The 21973-nt window shown below is 33.6% G+C and overlaps 1 protein-coding gene across 1 annotated transcript; it reads right to left on the bottom strand.

Annotated features, from left to right (window-relative positions):
• Positions 1-2366: 2366 nt before the first annotated feature.
• LOC110093212 (aldehyde dehydrogenase family 3 member H1-like) lies at positions 2367-20701 on the bottom strand. The gene is made up of 10 exons (XM_020818028.2): positions 20372-20701; positions 10063-10131; positions 9844-9940; positions 6059-6265; positions 3915-4030; positions 3723-3827; positions 3318-3490; positions 3143-3233; positions 2905-3054; positions 2367-2798 (listed from the first exon to the last, which is right to left on the bottom strand). The coding sequence occupies exons 1-10, from the start codon at positions 20588-20590 to the stop codon at positions 2559-2561; spliced, it is 1467 nt and encodes a 488-aa protein (XP_020673687.1). The 5' UTR covers positions 20591-20701; the 3' UTR covers positions 2367-2558.
• Between the last annotated feature and the right edge of the window lie 1272 nt (positions 20702-21973).

Here is a 21973-nt window from a genome sequence, read left to right as displayed (position 1 = left end):
TGGTGATAATTATCATAATCCAAGAGAATAAATACCTTTTTACTTTAATCAAAATACAATCATTTAAGCATAATAAAGAAAAAAAAAGTTCAATGAATATAAATCTAATTTACATGGCAATATGTCACTTAAAATTTCTACAGTACTCATTGTCCTTCACTCCACTAATTTTAAACTTGATCTATGATGGGATGAAGATTGAACACTTAACTTTCTCTATTCCTTGAATTTATAGAAATTTCTCTCATAAATTTTCTCTAAGAAAGATTTAATAATGGAGGCGCAAATGCATTAGGACTTCTGCAATGAAGAGCATTTTAATTAGGTATACTTAAATTTGAAAATAACATGAGTATATATTTTAATTATCATTGAATTTGATTAGGCAATGTAAATATGTACTTAATTTAAATTCAAACTCTTCAACATGTAAAGTAATATATACATTTAAGATAGGTAATCAATTTAGAATTGGTTAGTTTTAAAATTAAAATATATTTCTAAAAATAGTTTAACCGATATCCATTAAATTCTATGAAAACACTTTAACTTTTGTGGAGACCCACTAAAAAATCTGATTTCTAGATCAACTTTTTGCCAATTAATGGATCAAGAATACATGTTAGCAAGCTCCATTAACCACTTAGGCTTCGTTTGAGACGGCTTTCTTATTGCTTCTTAAAGTAAGAAAGCCATCTGAAATGAATTAGCCTTAATAGAAGTCCATTAAACTTAACAAAAGCCCACTAAGTTAACAACTTTTAAGAAAATAGTTAATATATTGGAAATTACAAGAACAATAGCTTGCAACAAAGTTAATTTGAGCACACAATCATTTGAATCATAAATATTTAAGAACTTGCAATGTTCATTACAAAAAATTTGCTTAAACCAAAGTTACTAGACACAAACGATGCAATAATGAATTTTTGCTACCTTAACACAAAATAATGTATAACATTTTCTAACATAATAAAATAGATTATGTGGATATGAATGAGTTTATACCAATAGTGTAAATGAATAACAATTAACCACAATGGTGATAATTAACTTAGGAGCATAATTACTTTTTTTCTACTTTAAGGAATATACAATCATTTTGCATAAAAAGATAAAAAATTTGTTTAATAAGTTTAAATCTAAATTACAAAGAAAGTGTGTTACTTTTTTTGACATAATAAAATAGATTATGTGGACATAAGTGAATTTACGTAAAGAGTGAAGTGAATAATTATCAAGCATACTAGTGATAATTAAAGAAAAATAAAGATAAAAAAGAATGTTTAATGAATACAAATCTAAATCATAGAGCAAGATATACAAGATCTATATCTATGTAGTTCAACTAGAAGAGCGAAAGTTCTCTTTTAAGTGTGATAAGTGAGCTAGTATTTCTACAATCACTATAACTCTCCTTATCTCTACATAGAAGATGAAGCCTCTACAATCTCATTTTTCATGGGAATTTATCCCTTTAACTCTATTTTCTTCAAGGAAAAGTAAACCCTCTCACCATTTTATGGGCAAAAACATGTCCTCTAAACCTAAGTCAATAATCTCTTAAAAAGCACCTTTTAAAAGTTTAATGATTTTGTGGTGACTACAACTATCACCTTATACTACAAATCTTATAAAATATTTATACAAAATAAGATATCAAATATGTTATAATAAAATTATAGAACAAGTGACATAAGAGTAATTTAAACTTTATGGGATGAAGGTCGAACACTTATCTTTCTTTTTTCCTTGAATTTATTAAGGCTTTCCTCATAAATTTTCTCCAAGAAAGCTTTTAATAGTTGAGGCACAAATGCACAAGGGTTTTGCAATGAAGTGGTTTTTAATTTTGAAAATAACATGAGTATATATTCTAATAATCTTTCCATTTGAATAGGCAAGGTAAATATTAAGTAATTTCAAATTTAAATTCTTTAGAAAAAAAAAAATATTTAATTTAGTTAATGAATTTATAATTGGACACACTTAAAATTAAAATCTATTTTTAAAATATCCATTACCATTAACTTTTGTGGAGACCCACTAAAAAGTATTATTTCGAGACCAACCTTTTGCCACTTAAGGGGTCAATAACACATGTTAATGGAGCCCCTTTACCCACTCCAGTAAGAGGAATTATTCTGTGCAAACGCAGGACACAGCTCTACATCCGGAGGTGAATCAAGTGCAGTCATGTCAGCGGTACCGAGCAGTACTGAGCCGGGTAACGAGCAGGGTTGATATGACATATTCTAGTTGGTCTCCGGACGACGTTCGACATTCACACAGAATAATTTTCCCTTCAGTAGAAACCCAATATGTCAACAACTTTTAAGAAAACCGCTAATGTTCTGAAAATCATATGAACAATCTCAGAATTATTGTAATCATAAATATTTAAAAACTGGCAATGTTTATTACAAAAATGGTACCAAAGATACCACACACGAAGGATACAATCATGCACAATGACTATTATGATATACGTTCCAACGACCTTTCAATAAGATTAGAGCCTCTGCAAATGTCTTCCCAAGACAAAAAAGACCTAATAATCAAGACCTGGGAAAGCCAATGATAGCTAGAATGACACCTATGATGTCGCCAGAAAGAAGAGCCCTTAGAAACTTCTGTTTCTGTGCTGTATAAGGAGGATATCTTGCAGATACTTCCCCACCAAAGCTCCGGTGTAGAACAGCCTTCCTGTGGCTGAAGGCATCAAATGAAAATTTGCCATGATATGCACCAATTCCGCTCTCTCCTACCCCTCCGAATGGCAGATTAGGATTCGCAAACTGCAGGAAATAAATCTCAAATTGGTGAGATTTTGGTACAAAGTTTAGGGTTTCAATCAAAATAAGAAACTGATAGTAATTTTATGAATTGGAGTGAAAAGATTACATGCATGATTGTGTCATTGATAAGCAAACCACCAGCAGAGACAGCTCTGACAAATTTTTCTTCCAATTTCTTGTTCTTTGTGAAGAGGTAAGCGCTGAGAGGTTTTGGCTTTGAGTTTATCAAGTCAATACTCTCTTCTATGTTGTCAACCTGGCCGATCAATTGTGATTTCTCTTAGGCAAAAAGAATTAGTAATGCAGTAACAAAGCATGCATAGAATAGTTTGATAATATCTTACAGTAACAATAGGAAGCAAGGGACCAAAGATCTCCTCCTGCATTATCAAAGAATCATCTGGAACGTCTAATAGGAGAGTAGGAGCAATCTTTCTGTTACATCATGAAAATAAGTGACTAAGTTGTGACATAGTCAGAAGTAAGTAAATATAAAAAAATTAAAGAACAAAATCATACAGAAGCTTCTCATCCCTCTCTCCACCATGAATGATCTTTCCTGAAATTTTCTCATCGTCTAGAAGCCTTATTATGCGTGCGAAGTGATTGGAATTCACAATACGAGATAGATCCTCAGACTGCATAGGATTCTCCCCATAGAATGACTTGAGAGAGATTTTTAAAGCGTCCACCTATCAAATGCGAAAATAAAGGTAAAAATACAGCAACGGAAAGAGGCTTCATCCAGAATCCCACATTGGTGTTTTATTTTTAGAATTTTAAACTGTTTTTTAAAGTTTATCTTTTTTAATTTGAGAATTTTTTTTTTTTGAAGTGGGTTATCCTCCTCTCAGTGTAATTATTGTTGATAACATATACTTTGTTTCTTGAAAATTTAAGCTACTGGTTTGAGAAAGTTCTTACCAATTGTGGAGCAAAAGATTTTGTTGTAATGATATAATCGGGTGCGATGCAAGCTTGACCATTGTTGGACCCCCACTTGCCAACAACAATCCTTTTTGATGCAACCTGAAAAGAAATTTTGAATGGTGAGATCTCAGAATCCAAGATTAATAAAATGTATAATTTTTTGTTTATGAACATTCTGAGGATTACTTTTAAGTCAACGTTGGAATCCACAACAACAGGACATTTTCCACCAAGTTCCAAAACTATAGGAGTTAAATGCTTTGCAGCTGCAGCCATAATAATGCGTCCAACTTTTGCATTTCCTGAGGAGTTTAGAGAAACATATGAGACCGGAAGCTGAAATAATAGAGAGAAATTTAAGATCATTTATCCTCTTCAGCATCGCCAAACCTAATGACATAACTCAATTTCATGAATTATTTTCAAGCATTTCATGCAATGAAATTTTACCATTGATGTTAAGTTTCTGAGAGTAATTTTTGTTCTAAGAAGAACATGTGCTACATATATTTAGTCCACGATAAATTTGTCAAGAGAGTTCAAAGGGGGCAAAGAGCATCCCCCCCCCCCCTCGGGAGTTTGGGGTTCCCAAAAGGTATTCAATTTTCTCTAGTTATTTCATTAAAAAATTTCTTGGAATTTCATTGAATTTTTGGATGAGGCGGTCTTTCTTATAAAGGGTGAGGCAATCTTTATGGAGAATTAAAGGAATTAAAAGTCTCCCAAATCAAACGACAGTAAACTTGATAGCAATAACAAAAAGACCTAGCCATAAATTGGATGAACCTATATAAAATTTCATATTTTATGTGTTGAGTTTCTTTTCTTTCTCTATGTTTGATTAAGGTTTAGCCTATTCCCAACATTAAACAAAATTCTAGACATAAAGATCAAATCTAAGCAAATGTTTGGCATGTAGGTCGATGCTAAATCAATAGTATGTGTTAAATTGTTAAGATAAATTTATTTGCCTAGTTCATACAAGATTTTTATCTACCATCGTCTACCTAACTCCTAAAATTTATACCAAATATTCTCTACGTATCTACATTATGATATATACTATCATCAACCTAATAAATTCAAGTTTGCTCCTTACCATCTTTAAACTACTAGCTAATAATTCCATTGCATTTAAGCATCCCACAGCTACAAATAAATATGAAAAATAGGGAGGGAGAGGAAGCAGGAGATAGTGGCTTAAGCTTTCAGCCACAATAGTGAGAAGATATTAAAGAGAAGACAAAAAAGAGGAAAAACTCACACAACCAAGAAAGAAAGGCAGCAATAGAACATGTTCTTTCTCCACATTCAGTTAATGTTTTCACAGCAGGTGACTATGTTTCCTCTCAATCATTGATATAGAGAAGTGATAACTTTATTTGTATGAAAAGAAATATTTGATGTAATAGTCTTTTAAAGTTTAGTAAAATATTTGATCTCTATGCAGCCGTGAACGTAGGTAAACATCACTGAATTACGTAACTGGTTATTTTAATCTTTTGTGTATTCATTTTTCATTTTAATTTGATTTTACTCAAAATTTCATCATTATCCTAACAATATGATGATGTTAATGTATGTTTGTAAGGCTTAAAGCAAGAGAAAAATGCTTGCATCCCGCAGGAAGGCCAGAAAATAGAACAGGATATTTGTATTCATACTACCCAAATATGTTGTCCCAATATCAAGAAAACAAAATTTAAATGTTTTGTAACTGCACATTACTTAAAGAATATGAAAAAATTCCTACTCTCAATGTATTTATGGAGCTGCTCAGTCAGAGCAACAGCAAAAGTGTAATTTGACTAGATCAACTTTCATGAGACTTAACATTTACAACTCAAGTAAAATTTTTAAGATCAATGATCTAGATCTTTCTACATCAACAAGTTTGACAGTAAAATTTTAAAAGAAAAGACATTTTCATTGTCAATATAATTCCCAGATGGTTAAATTCACGAAGCTGCATTTCCGTTGGGAATGAAAACCCAAATTATGCTACATTAATCACTCGTTCATCTTGGATGAATTGTTGACGTAAAAAAGTGAGGCACAAAAAATAACTAATAAGCTATTATAAAAAGCCATGCCACATTCTAAGCCCTGCATATCTAGTAACAGAAATGACAGATTTATGAGCCAAAATCCAGAATGATAATAGAAAAACAAAGGGACAAAAGTTCACCCAAAAAAAAAAACATAAAGATAATAATTAATTTTTGCTCCAAAAAGTGGAGCAAAGAATAAAACAAGCGCATAAAACACCTCGGTATATAAACATTTTTTCGAGAGTACTTCCAAAAGTGCATAACAGGTAACGAACTAACCTGTATAAAGTATTTTGTCCCATTTATGTTCCAAAAGTGCAGTAGTTTCAGGAACAGTGCCCTCAACAACTTTAATACAAGAGTTATCTATATACTTCGGTAATAATCTAGCAAACAAAGCTGATGTGGATGGAGCAATTTCTGATGGCTTTAGGACAACAGAATTACCCGCTGCAATAGCTCCTATGACAGGATCAATAGCGAGCACTAGGAAGAAAGAAAATAAATAAAGTAAATTCATTATGACAGTAAAAAAAAAAAAATTGTATAGTACATCAAGACCCCTAAGAAATCTAAATTTCATGTAGGATTTTTTTTTAATCTAAATTATATGTATAAATAACTTCAAGTTCAATCCTATCTGTGAAAACAAAATGATATTCATTCGGTAATTCTTAGCAGGGCATAATTCTGATTCTCAATAAGAGAGAAGAAATACAAGCCAATGACTATTTTCACAAAGTAAATATTGACGAAAAATATTACAACAACAACAAAAACAATAATATCAAGCCTTTATCTCACTATGTGGGGTTGGCTACATGAATTCTTTTTCTCCAATGTGTCGAAAAATATTAGCAAATCCAAAATATGGAATACACTAGAAAATCAATACATGGGCAACTTTAGAGATTCTCTGGCTTGACACAATATCATGCTGCACCAACTAAAGGATGGCAAGATGTATTGGAAAACATAGGGATGGCCTAAAGACGTGCCGTACCTCTAGCAAGGAGAATTCCTTTACCAGGATGCACTTTTAAGTGCCTCAAAATTTGCAATGCAACAGCAATATGAGTTTTATGGGGAGCTCGCAGGAATTGACTGAGTATGTAGATAGCAAACAAAGTATTTTGCCGAGTGATGGTTAAGGAAAGCAATCTTCCTATCAGATAACAACAGTATATAACTAGATATGAAAAAAGATCCCCATGTTCAAAGTCAAAATTCATATTTTGTTCCATTGGTATTTTTGTTGGATGACATTCCAATATCCCCATATCATTGAGAATGTCCAAACAATACTTCTGTTGGCATAGAAAAATTACTTGCGATGAGTGAGCTACTCAATTCCAGGAAGAATTTTGGTGAGACGGGGTCTTTAGCGTCATCAGTCCAATTCTTAATTCCATAGACCCATTTGTAATCAATTGGCCACTTCCTAGTATGTAAACTGGTTATTGCCCATGTATTACTAGTGCGTCAATTTCAGACATCATTGCTTCTCTCCATTCTGGGACTTCAATTGCATGAGAAAAACTACTAGGCTCAAATTTGAAATCAAGAGTTAAGACGAGATTTATGACAAGTAGATAGTTGGTCATAACAAACAACTTGAGACAAAGGATGTTCTGTACCCTTTTGCACAAGGAATTTTTAAATGCGAGTGATTGCTAGAAATGGTGGTGTTGCAGACATAATCATTCAAATATGTTGGTTGGTGTCAAGAACGAAGAGGTGGATTACATATTTCTGAGTTAGTGGATTGATTATTTAGCTCATTGAAAGTAAGGGTTTTAGAGAAAGTATAAACTTTTGTATCCAACTCATAAATGAGTAATGATCAGAATTGGATGTATGTGCATTAAAGTTAGGAAATTTTTTAAAGCAAAATGTGTTCATTGAACAATATCCCTTTTCCCAAAAGAAACTATTTTGCCACAAAATGAGGACCATTTAAATTTTTTACCTTGATATCAAATGATCCTTAATTTGAGATAAAAAATTTATAGCTCTTTTTTCCCAAAAGAATATTAAAAAACAATTATGACAAGCTTAGATTGAACATTTAATTTGTGTTTATTTGGAGACACGTTATAGCAAAACAAAGGTTGCAAAAAACTTTAAAAAGAGAATAAGGAGGTTGTGTAACAATAAGCAAGTCGTGAGCCATTACTATGTAACTGCTTGACCGTTGTGTTATATTGTGTGGTGAGAAAGGCGACCAAATTTTTCAAGAATGATTGGACTCCTAACTTGTGTTTCATTAGAAATATCCCACTACAGTGCTAAAAGCCATCAACAATGGTTAAGTAATAAGCACCAGAACTGCCATGAACACTAAAATCTCCCCAAATATCATAATGTATTAATTAAAATGAAGAATTGATTTTTATATACAACAACAACAACAACATCAAGCCTTTATCCCACTACGTGGGGTAGGCTACATGAATCCTTTTTCTCCATTGTGTTTTATTAAAAGTCAAATTCTCGTTTAAATCTAATAAAGAAAGATCATTCCTAATATTTTCTAACCAAGCCTTTTTAGGTCTACCCCTACCTTTCTTAACATAAGTCAAATCTAATACCTCTACTCTCCTAACCGGGACGTCATCACAAGGCCGCCGTTTTATGTGACCAAAACCATCTAAGGCGACTTTCTCTAATCTTATCTTCTACTGGAGCTACTCCAACCTTTCCACGTATATGCTCATTTCGTATCCTATCTCTAAGGGTAAAGCCACTCAACCACCTGAGCATTTTCATCTCTGTCAAACTTAACTTAGTATTATGCTTCTCTCTTAAAGGCCAACATTCGGCACCATAAAGCATTGCAGACCTCACTACCATCTTATAGAATTTTCCCTTAAGTTTGAGGCTTCCATTTCTATCACATACCAAGCCCGATGCATTCCTCCACTTCAACCATCCAACTTGAATTCTGCTGATAATATCCCCATCAATTTCACCATCACTCTGAACAATAGATCCAAGATATCTAAAACATGTACTCTTATTAATGACTAGATCTCCCAAAGTCATAATCCCCTCACTAGGTCTATTACTACTAAAATTACACTCCATATATTCCGTTTTAGATCTACTCAAGCAAAAACCTTTAGACTCTAAGGTTGACCTCCATAATTCAAGTTTACCTTCAACTCCCTCTCTAGTCTTATCAACAAGAAGAATATCATCAGCAAAAAGCATACACCAAGGTACATCCTCTTGCAAATGTCTAGTGAGAACATCCATGACTAAAGCAAAAAGATATGGGCTTAAGGCTGATCCTTGATGTAACCCAACCGAAATAGGGAAATACTTGGACAATCCACCTTGTGTTTGAACACAAGTAATAGCTCCTGCATACATATCTTTAATGATTTGAATATAAACATTATTGACTCCTTTCTTTTCAAGAACTCTCCATAGCACTTCTCTTGGACCTTTATCATATGTTTTTTCTAAATCAATAAATATCATATGTAGATCCTCCTTATTTTCTCTATAATTCTTCATCAAACCTCTTAATAAATGCCAATGTAACTACCAGTATAACAGAGCTTTAGTTTTGCCATAGTGCTAGCAGCTCCCTCTCTAAATAATGACAGAAACACTCCATTAATTTTCAAATTCGCTTTTGCATTACCTTTTTCTCCATACTGGGAGTCATTGCACAAAAATGACAAAAATACAATGCTAAGAAAAACAAGACAAGTTAAAAAAGAGTAACTGAGACCCATAAAGATATCCGTAAATGATAAATTACCTAGGCCATAAACAATGGTATCAATTTTAAGTTGAATCCAAACAACCACCATAAAAATAGGAGTGGAGTTAAAAAAGAAATTCTAAAATAGTTGTACTCATTAGAAGCATGTGAAGTCAAACTGAAATTTCAGCAATCAGCACGTTATGTAAAAAATGAAAGAAAAGTAACTAAGGAGCACGAAAGTGAACTGCACTAGCTATGCCAAAATTAAAAAACCACACAATAAGAATAAGTTGATCATGCATAAACTATTTTTATTTGATTTAAATGTCAAGTATCAGCAACATACAGAAAGGATAGTTCCAAGCTGAAATAATCAGCACAACACCCAGGGGCTCTGGTAAAATCTCTGCTGATGAGGGGAAGGCTGTTAGTATACTCGACACCTGCATGCGTGTTACATTTCAGCAGTTAGTGTCAGCGAGACTTGGTTGAACGCAGAAACACAAACAAAAGCTACATCTTGCTTTCATTCTAAAAAATGTAGCTCTATCCAAGAAGTGATTACCTTCTCGGGTTTCATCCATTGCTGCAATTCTTTTAGAGCCAACGAGCAAGTAGATTTTGCCAATGAAATCTGCAATAGGAAAAAAAAAATCAGGGGACCCAAAATGGCCTCTCATAGTGAAAAGAAATCTTAATGTTTTAGTAATATAGAACTTGCTGTGTAATAGAAAAATTAACAGTTTAGAAAATGAGATAAACATCCTAGCTTGCGCATAGATCCCATGTACAGATGGATAAAGAGAAAAAATTGCACACGTAGAAGCAATACGTAATAAATCTTTAGTGTTTGTAATGGTTTTGGGTTGCACTTGCCTAGAAGATAGGTGTGTTTGTGATAATTTCTCTGTCAGCCCATGGAGCAAAGAAGGTATTAGGGTAATTGAATCCTAAGCTGGGTGAGGCTAAGGGATGGATGTAGGTTAGTTGGGTGACAAATCATGTAAAAAATCTTGTGTTCATACCTTTTATTTCATACACTTGTGATTGTGTTTATTTCTTGCTCTAATTTTATTTTTCATCTATCCATTGTGAGCATTTTATTTTAGAACAAAGTATCGCAAAAAAGTTGTAGCTGCTCTTCATTTTATAGTATTTATTTTTTACTTTAGATTTTGCCAAGTCTAGGAAGACTTAGAGGTTACATGTTTGTAGCACCTTTGGGTTGCATTCACCTAGAAAAAGAGATGTTTGTAACAGTTTCTCCACCTTCTTGTTGATGGAAACCTAGAAGATTACATCTTTATTTGAATGAATCTAATGCTTGTACAAGAATGCTCATATAAAAGCAAATAAATAGAACAATAAGTAGACTAAAGGAGAATATCCTCCATAATGAGGATATATTACACGAATTAATACAATAAATTTTTAATAAAAATTAAGTATTGTTAGTATTAATATGATAATTTAATAACTCTAATAGCTCTAACACTCTTCTACAAACTCTTAATGCTACAACAAAAAGCATTAAGAATTTGTATAATGCAAGGATAACTGACTAGAACTAAAGACTTTGGAGTTTATTATGAGACGCAAGAGCAAGAGAAAGGCATTGATGCTATGATAGAAAACCTAAAAGATTACATCTTTATTTGAATGAATCTAATACTAGTACGAACATACTTCTATAAAGACAAAAAAATAGAGCAATAAAGAAAGTACAATAAAAGAGAATATTCTCCATAATACGGATCTATCAAAAAAATCAATATTATAAGTTCTTAATAAATATTAATATGAAAACCTAATAATTTTAGTAAATATAACACTCAAGCAGTGAAGAAAGGATTAGGGTAATGGAATCCTAAGCTAGATGAGGCTAAGGTGTGGATGTGTAAATCAATTGGGGCTCAAACCATGCAGAAAATTGTGTTTGTGTATTTTATTTCATGTACTAGTTAGTTTGTTTAGTTTCTTCCTATAATTTTAGTTTTTTAATTTATCCAGTGTGAGCAATTTATTTTAGATCAAAGCACTATAAGAAAGTTTTATGGTTGTTCTGTTCAATTGTATATATTTTTACTTTGGCTTTGTTAGATTACTTTGGCTTTGTTAGATTTAAATGAAAATTTGACTCTTAATAGGACACATTGAAAAAAACAGATTCATGTAGCCAACCACACGCAACAGGATGAAGGCTTGATGGTGTTGTTGTTGTTGTTCTAGTACTTTTACTTTGGCTTTTCCATAGTCTTGAAAGAATTTATGGTTACATCCTTTTAACTATTTTGACACGCCTATTTAAGAAAGGTGTGTATGTGACAATTTTTGAACCAGTTCATGGAGTAAAGAAGGATTAGGATAATGGAATTCTTAAGCCGAATGAGGCATAGGAATGGATGTAGGATAATTGGGTGCTCAACCATAAGCATAAAAATAATTATACTTATATCCATTCTAAGCATGTTATTTTAGAAGAGAGTTAGCTTCAAGGAAATAACCATCAATCCATTCCAAGCTCAAGGGAGTATAATCTATCTGAGAATGAGTTACATCTCGAGGGAAAATTAAACATTTTTGTTGAGTTGACAAGAACAAGAACAGTAATGGTCAGGCCATATGGAGTTAGGAGAGAGTTAGCTTCAAGGAAAGATGAAATGGAGAATACGAATAAGCTATGTGGAGGGCCATTTCATAAACAGCTTAGAGATGAGTGTTTTTGCTAATATAGTTGAAGAAGGGGAAACCAGAAGTATGGGAAACCACTATGCGTTTAATGGGGGTTAGTTTTATCATGTTGAGGCTAATACGAAAGGAACATACCAAATAATTGAGATGACAAAGAAATACCAAAATTTTTATGTGAAAAATCTTAAAAAAGAGGAAAACTATGGGGCCTCGCCCAATTGAAATGATTCCACTAATATTTAAAAATATTACAAAGGTCGAACCGTCCCGTAACTTAAGGATGATGAGAATACAATATTTTGGAGAATCGACTAGACTTTAGGCAGAAACTTTAAATATTGATTGAATGACAGATATTATGGCAACAACAATTAGGAAGATATTTGGCAAAGGTCCGGCGTTGGTTGGAGATCCAGAAGAGGTGCGGTAGCTATCAACAAAAGGATGTAAGTTCAACGACGGGCGGTGGTCTGTAAGAGATCCGACTGCAGCCAACAAATGGGCATAAGTCTGGTGACAGTCGATGGTCAAGAAAAAAATCGGCGGAGGCCAACGAATAGGCATAAGTCTGGCAACAGTCGACGGAGGTTAGTAGGTGGTGACGGTGGTTGCCAATGATAATAGCTGATGGTGGTCATCAACAACGATGGCTGGAAAATACAATGGAGCTCTCACTAGTTCCCTCTTCTCCTTTTTCTCCTCTTTCCTCCCCTCCATGTGATGAATGAAGGATTATTTATAGTTTTTTTTATAGTGTCATGCCTTAACTAGTAAATATGGAAAATCAAGAGTAAGTTATGAGTGTTCCAATGGACGGCCGATGTCGACTCCCTTGATCATGAATCATTTATTAAGTATTTAAGTGCCTTAATGATGTAAGAAATAGGCGTTCTTGGGCACATTGGATTCATCTCGTCGATCCCCTCGATTTGACTATAAGCATGTCACATTTAGATATTATTTGATCATCTAATTAATACTCTGAAGCTTTCCAGTAGGTTTTAGCCCTTTGATTTGCGCCCATTTGGGCTCACATATTGGGTCATTGTGATCATCTCATTGAGACAATCAATTTGACTATAAGTTTGATGAAATCAGAATTCAGATGATCTCAGGTTTAATTTTTTAAACTTCTTATTCATATTTACATCGAGATTAGTGCTTGATCAGAATATTTTTTTATGACATATCAGTTGCGCCCCTATTTTGGACGTCAAAATTCCAGAAGTCCCAAAATACATATTAAAAATTTTGAGAAATTATTGAAACGAAAGTACCAATTAAAATAAATCGTGTAATATATATGCATATGGAGGCCAAAGCAGACCTCCCATTGAATTTGTGAACCAAGTAATACGTTTTAAAATATGAATTGAATATTTCTTGAAGCCGGGGCGTTGATTTGAACAAGAATCTTTTAAAATTCAGATGATCTCATTGGGACAATCACTTTGACTATAAGTTTGATGAAATCAAAATTCAGATGATCTCAGATTTAATTTTTGAAACTTCTTATTCATATTTACATCGATATTAGTGCGTGATCAGAATTTTTTTTGTAACATATTCGTCGCGCCCCTATTTTCGAACATCAAAATTCTACGAGCCCAAAAATACATATTAAAGTTTTTGAGAAATTATTGAAACGAAAGTACCAATTAAAATAAATCGTGCAATATGTATGCATTTGGAGGCCAAAGCAGACCTCCCCTTGAATTTGTGAACCAAGTAATACGTCTTAGAATATGAATTGAACATTTCTTGAAGCTGGGGCGTTTGATTTGAACAAGAATCTTTTAAAAATTTTGTTGCAAAACTTAAAATTGCTTTAAATTGATTGTAGAGGCTTTATTTTACTCTGAAAGTGACAAAATTGAGTTCGGAATGTCCAAAAATGATTCTGGGAACTAAAAAATATTGGTATTGGACCGTTCGGGTTGAAATCGGGCCGAACAAGGCTTGTCGGTTGAAATGGCCGCCTAGCCGATGCTGGTGGTCCCGCGCACGCACTTTGGCTCGCAGATGGGGGCGCACAAATATGCGTCCCCTTTTGCAATTTATTTTATTTCTTTTTTTTTTCTCTTTTTTTGGAAATTTTTTTCTTTTTTTTTTAAAGAGAGAGATAGAGAGACTTTTTTATTTAAAGCCTTGTAACTCCCTCCATGAATTCATATAACTCTCTTCATGAATTCATATAACTCTTTTTCATGAATTTATGTGAGTTTCTTTCATAAATTTTCATAACTCTCTCATTTACATTCAAGTGACTTTTTTTCTATAAATTTTAATAACTCTTGCATTTATATTCATGTTAGTTTCTTCCATAAATTTTCAAAACTTACTCATTTATATCCATGAGACTCTTCTCATCCCCTTTCAAGTATAAATATCCTCGTATGGGATGAAGAATTTTGCACTTCAATCTTCTCTTGCATTTCTCCTCCTCTACTCTTATAAATACCCCTCTTGGGGGCAGGGGAAGGGATGGTGGAAGAGCACAATCTCTTATGCCAGTCCAAGTTCTCCCTTTGGATTGGTAGCTCAAGGATTGTTAGTGGCGATCATCACCTTTTTCTCTTGTGTCGATCCTACCCCTCTACTGAATTGGCAGCAAGAATCTTTTGTGGTGATCAAATCGATCGTTGGTGGTAATCAGAGATTTGATCTCTTGTGCCAATTCAAGACTTCCCTTGAATTGGTAGCTCAAAGCGTGTAGGTGATGATCAAAGGGAATGTTGGCGGTTAATAGAGACTGACTCTCTTGTGTCGATTCAAGACATTCCTTGAATTGGTAGCTCGGAAAGCGTAGGTGGCAATCAAAGCCTGATTCTCTTTTCATGATTCAAATTTTCTCAAAAATTGCGAAACGACTCAGTTGTGCTAGCACCAGGGAGGAGATTCGACAACAACAATGCCTTGGAGGAGACCCGATAATAATCAACAGATTATAAGACAAGTGGAACCCCGACGATGGTTTATGTTTGAGAAAATATTCAACAATCATAAGTTGGTCCTTTGAGGAAAAAAGTTAGGCAATATGTTGATAGAAACCTAATAGAAGTGGTTCGATGTTATTCGATGTTTGCACTCGGGTGGTGAGCTGATGATGACAGATGGGTCGCACTTTGTTGAAGATAATATGCATGCATACTAATAGAGGAAGAAAATGGACAACTTGATTGAGGGGATTGAACACTATGTTGATCACAATAGTTCATCGGCACACTCTCGGTTCAAATTTATTAAGGCCTGATTGTCTGGCGAAGATTTATTTACTGAATGATGTGTTAATTATTTATCAAAAAAGGTCCAATCAAACATATGCTCCTACATTGCTCGAGATAATGTTGATGAGACCACTTTACTTCTTGCAATTCAAATTTTTAGACGATGAAGAATGTATGCTAGAATCTGATGCAAATGCAATGATTTTGAGATGTTTTTATGAGCATGATGTTTATTTGAAGTAATAAATACTCTAATTTTATTGATTTATGAACTTGCCCTTAGAAGAAACTAAAGTTCATCATTTTTTTAGACATATTTTGATATATTGCCCCCCCAGTTAGAAAAACTTAATTAGAGGAATTTATTCTTTATGCATCTTTTAGCCTTTTGAGGTTTTTAGATGATCAAAGAAATTTATATAGTATGTGGCTTCTAACCTTCGATATTTTTATGTATATGTACATTTTGAGGTTTTTAACCTTCTATAATTTTATATATATATGTGTCTTTTGAGACTTTAAGCCTTCTAAGATCTTTGATATACTTGTGCCTTTTGAGGCTTTTAATCTTCTAAGGTCTTTGAATGAGTGGTGACCCTGTCAATAACTTGCTCTCATAGAATGTTTCTAGTGAGGATCTTGTCTAGGACCAGCTTCACTTTGATGCTACCTCACGGGCAGACCTTCCTAGAGTTATGAGTGGAGACCTTATCTACCACTTGCCTGCATAGGCTCTTTCTAGTGAGAACCTTGTCCACCATTAACTTCCCTTCAAGACTACCTCATGCGTAGACCTTGTTAGGATTATGAGTGAAGACCTTGTCTGCCACCTGCCCTCATGGAGTCTTTCTAATGAGGACCTTGTCCACCACTAACTTCCCTTCAAGGCTACCTCATGGGTGCACTTTCCTAGGATTTATATGCAACATTAGTTATATAAAACTTAATTGATAATTTAAATAAAACTTTGAAACATACATAATTCCAAAAAGTTTAAATCATTCAGGTAATTTTCAATATGAGAGTACTTCTAGTCAATAGTGCCAACGATTTCTTTACCACGGTTCTTCTGATCTCCTCTATCTTGAGGATGATGATCTGCAAGTTGCTTTTATAAATAATAACCTAAATATTCTTGGCGAATCAAACGTTCAATTTTAACCTTTAATTGAAAGCATTTTTTTAGTTGATGTCCCTTTTAACTTTAAAAATTACAGTATTGAGATTTCTTAGGGGCTTTAGTTACTTGAGATGTTAAATATTTTAAATCTCCATTAAAATATTAGCCCTTGATGTATTTAAAGGAGTGTATTCAGGTGATATTGGATGAATTTGGTTAAAATCATTTTTTGACTTCTCCTGCTTTCTTCGCTATGTAGGTTGATCAAATTCTTGAGAATTTTTTCATTTAAAAGATGACTGTTCAAATTATTTTTGATGAAAACTGATGGCCTCAACTGCGGTTATTTAAACTACCACTCGATTAATCAAATCAGCATATGAGTGAACTGCCTCTCGCATTAATAATGAGTAGAGCGATCCAGGTCGAAGGCCTCCCAGACAAACATCTCTTAATAATTCAGGATTTACTCCTAAAATTTGATGTGCTTTAGAAGAAAAACTTTTGAAGTATTCCTTTAGTGTTTCTCCCTCATTTTGACAAATCCCAGAAAGATGAGTCTTTGATAATTCTTCGATTGGCGATGCACTGTTCAACAAAAAGTCTGGCAAGGATGGGTAAAGTTGTTGATAGTTTTTATTGAGAGTGAGTAGAATCAAGTACGAGCTTGGCCCTTGAAAGTAGCAGGGAAGATCTATTAAAGAAACGCATCAGAAGTTTGATGAATATGCATGATGGTCCTAAACTGATTAATATGTTCGTAGGGATCAGATGATCCGTCATATGGTTCAATTGTTGGTAGCTTGAATCTTCCCAGAATAGGATGTCGTAGAATTTTATTTGTTAAGGCTGAAGACTCTTGAAAGCTGCACGGATGAGCAAATTTATTTCATTCCTTCAAGGGAATTCTTACTGAACGGCTTCATATTATATCTCTTAAACCATTCTGAGGGGTATCAATAAGATGATGTTGATTTAAAATTTTCACAATGGGTGGAGGATTATGGGTTGACCGAACAATGTGAGGAGGATGTGTTGAACCAAAATATCAGAGAAATCTTGATAAGCCTGTGGGGATGTTGATGCTTCTTGATTGATGTTGTCTCCAAATTATTTTTAATATTGTGGAGAAAAAAGTCCATCATATTGTGATGGAACCCTAAGTTGTCCAACTCCCTCTAATAATTAAAGTACTTGACTTTGAAGTTCCTCCATCCTATGCATAAGATCCTCTAAGGTGAGGCCGCGGGGGGTGGGGATGTGGGGGGGTTTGATCACCAACATTTTGTTGTTCTTGGTTGAGATATTGATTATCAACCATTGAAGAGATATGTTGGGAATGTTTCCCACAGATGGCATCAAACTATTGCGGACTGAGAAATTCATGGTGGTATAATGAAAGGATTTTATGTCTTAGTAATGCACAAAAATTCAACACAAATAGATAATTGAGATGACAAAGAAACACCATAATTTTTATGTGAAAAAATATGAAAAAAGGAAAAAAAATCATGGGGCCTCACCCAGTTGAAATGATTACACTAATGTTTAAGAATATTACAAATGTCGAACCATCCCTTAACTCAAGGATGATGATAATACAATGTTTTAGAGAATCAAATAAACTTCACGCAAACACTTTAAATATTTATTGAATAACATATATTCCGATAGCAACAATTAGGAAGATATTCGACAAAGGTTTGATGCTGGTTGGAGATCCGAAAGAGGTGCTGTAGCTACCAAGGAAAGGATGTAGGTCCGACGATGGGCGGTGGTCGATAAGAAATTTGATAGCGGCCAATAAATGTGCGGAAGTTCGATGACGATCGGTAGTCGAGATGAAATTCAGAGGTGACCAACAAACGGGCAGAAGTCTGGCGACGGTCAAGGGAGGTTCGTCGATGTTGATGGTGGCTGTCGGTGGTAATAGCTGGTGGTGGTCGTCAACGGCGACGGCTGGAAAATGCAAGTGAGCTCTTACTAGTTCTCTCTTCTCATTCTCTTCTTTTCTCCCATCCATGTGAAGAATGAAAGTCTATTTATAATTTTTTTAAAGTGGCATGACTAGTAAATATGGAAACAATCAAAGGAAACTTGGGAGTGTTCCTACGGATGGTCAACAGATGGCCGATGTCGATTCCCTTTATCATGGATCATTTATTGAGTATTTAAGTGCATTTAATGATGTCATAATTAAGCATTCTTGGGTTTGTTGGATTCATCTCATCGAGTTGCTCGATTTGAGTATAAGCATGTCACATTCGAATGTTATTTAGTCATCCAATTAATGCTTTGAAGCTTTCTAATAGGCTTTAGCCCTTTGATTTGGGCTCGGATTGCACTGAACTTGGTGTCATTGTAATCGTCTCTCTGGGATGATCAATTTGACTATAAGTTTGATGAAATCAAAGTTCAAATGGTCTCATATCTAATTTTTTAAACTTATTACTCATATTTACATCGAGATTCGCGCTAGATCAAAATAGTTTTTTGTGACATAAATATTAAATAGAAGGAACTTGCCCATTCTTTCACGACTTTAACCATTTAATAGATAATTATCTTCTCCTACCACTAAAAGAATTTAAAAATTCAATAATTTGAGAGAGCTCTATTTTGAAACTAAGCTCTCTCATGATTTCAAGCATTAAATATGACAGGCAATGCACAATTTCTATTTCTTTTTTAGTATAAGCATGTCACATTCAAATGTTATTTGGTCATCCAATTAATGCTTTGAAGCTTTCTAGCAGGCTTTAGCCCTTTGATTTGGGCTCATTTAGACCCGGATTGCACTGAACTTGGTGTCATTATAATCGTCTCTCTGGGACGATCAATTTGACTATAAGTTTGATGAAATCAGAGTTCAGATGGTCTCATATCTAATTTTTGAAACTTATTACTCATATTTAAATCGAGATTCGTGCTTGATCAAAATTGTGGAGCAACATCGGCCTAAGAAGGTGCAATTGTGCTCCCTAAATTTTAAAAATTATATTAAATCCCTTTTGGCTTTCAGAAAAAAAAAAATCTATTCACTTTATAATTCCACCCTCTCTTCGTTGGATTATTTCTATTATTTAGTAATTACCCAATTTAAATTTAGACACTGTAGCAAGTTATAACACCTTTGATGATCATTTTTACTCATGTTGCACTAGCTGATGTCCATTTATTTGAAATATTCCTTTTTCCCCTAAATTTAAGTTCCATGCCACTGTGTCTTGCTTTAAATAATCCGAAAATAGCTAAGGCTCATTTAATTGCTTCAAGTTAGTAATTTTTTTTTATAATTAAATTATCATATTCTAAAGCATTGTTCTATCAACGAGGAACCAAATAAGCCATAATTATTATTTTACTCTCCAGTAATGAATTAATTGCCGAAAAAAAATTTCACATAACTCTCTCCATCATAATAAGTACAAGAATTAGGATCAATAAGTTCATGTGTAAGGCAGTTAGAATGTCGCATTAAATGTTCTTTTCTTATGTCGCAAATAGTAAGCCTATTAACCTACCAATAGACAATAGTAGTCACTAATTACAATCTCATGAGCTCATGGAAAACGAAACTTAAGTTCCTTCCCATTAAATACCTCAACTCATTTCACTATAAATAGAAACTAATAAAACCCAAATTAGAAGAGAAAAACAGGACATGACAAAAAAATCCAAGTTAAATCAAATTAAAAATATTAAATTCAGAAAAAGAACGGCGAAACTTGGATTCCACAACTAACGCTTCCTCGTATGAAAGATCCAAGCAGAAGAACAACAAAAAAATTGAAGAAAAAAATGAAGCGAGCATAAATTAAAACCAAAATCCAGACCTCGTGGACAAAAGACTCGAGTCGGGGCTTAGAAAGATCGGCATGGAGCGCATTCATGATTTCCTCTTCCTTCTCGTCCATCATCCGGATGATGCCCTTCAATTGAAAAGCTCTCCAGGCGTAGCTTCTCGTCTTCCCCGAATTAAAGCTCACTCGTAGACTCTTCACCAACTCGTAGGCTCTGCTATCATTGATAGGTCGCTGCTCATCTTCGCTCATCTTGCCACTCAACTGCGTAGAAGGACAGAGCAGGGCGTCTTTGTTGCGTAACAAGGTAAGGTTGCCTTTGTCGAGAAAAAGAGACAAACGAGCAAGCTGTTCGTGAAATGATTGAAAAGAAGTGCCCTTTATATCGCAAAAAATGATACGAATACGCTCCCTTTTTTACGTTTGGGTGTATTTGCGCTTAGATTTCTAGCCGTGGATTCCTTGAATATTGGAGTGGTTTTAGGGAGTTGAAGCTATTGGTTTATATATATATATAAGTTAAGATAATCAAATATATTTTTATTATGTTAATATAATGATTATTTTATGTGAGCTAATTTTGTGTTTGTTATAATATAATATTATGATTTTTCTATGAATATATCTTATTTATTGATTTACACTTTTAAGACAAGGATAAACACATGGGGTGAGAGAATGTGAGACTTAGACTTCGTTTGGGACGGCTTTCTTACTGCTTCTTAAAGAGGCTTTCTAGTGATAAAGATAAATTTTTGTACTAGAAAGCCGCTTTAAGAATTAGAAAGAAAACTGTCCCAAATAAAGCCTTAGTTTGTATAAAACTCGATAATATGGGTTGCTCGATTGTTTATATGGCTAAATAGTTAATGTTGTTATTAAAGTGGGTTGAATGAGGTCTCTCACTAAGCAATTTTTTGTTATTTTCTTTCGAACTAGGAACTAAATTGTCTAATGTTAATAACATTATATTTTATAAAAAGGGTTTTTTTTTTTCATTAATGCTTTTATTATTAACAATTTCTTTTCCAATATTAATTATTGCCTGCCCTAGATTACCCTGTTTAGATTCTGACCAAATGATGTGATAATTGAAGATGATTAACTGAGGGATAGATGAGCAATAATTTAAAATTGGCTTACTTATGAATGATTCCAGTACACAGCGAATATAAATTGAATTTAGACTTCATTTGGAACAATTTTTTTACTACTTAAAAAAATTATTTAGTACAAAAATTTTAAATTTTATACTAAAAAACTGCTTTAAAAAACAATAAGAAAGTCGTCACAAATAAAGCCTTAGTTTTTTTTTTTTTTTTTTAATTTTTTAAACGTCCCAAATAAAGCCTTAGTTTTTTTTTTTATCTTATGTGATGATACCCAAAAGGGTAGGTCAACTCGAGTAAGATTGAAGGCTCATAACCCATCATCGATTAAATTTTGTCATTAATTTTCTTATTAGGCTATTACACCAAGAGATAGGGTGGTTCAAATTAAGCCAGCATGTTAATAATTTTGGGTTGGCCTAGTAGTCCAACCTAATTCATAGCTCAAATTAGTAGCTCAAACAGAGTGCAATGCTTGGGATATGACACTTTATCTAAAGTTATTCATGTCATTGTTGATTCAAAG

This window comes from Dendrobium catenatum, unplaced genomic scaffold (assembly GCF_001605985.2).
Source record: "Dendrobium catenatum unplaced genomic scaffold, ASM160598v2 fragScaff_scaffold_1089, whole genome shotgun sequence".
Lineage (NCBI taxonomy): Eukaryota > Viridiplantae > Streptophyta > Magnoliopsida > Asparagales > Orchidaceae > Dendrobium > Dendrobium catenatum.
This window is presented reverse-complemented; position numbering and strand designations above follow the sequence as displayed.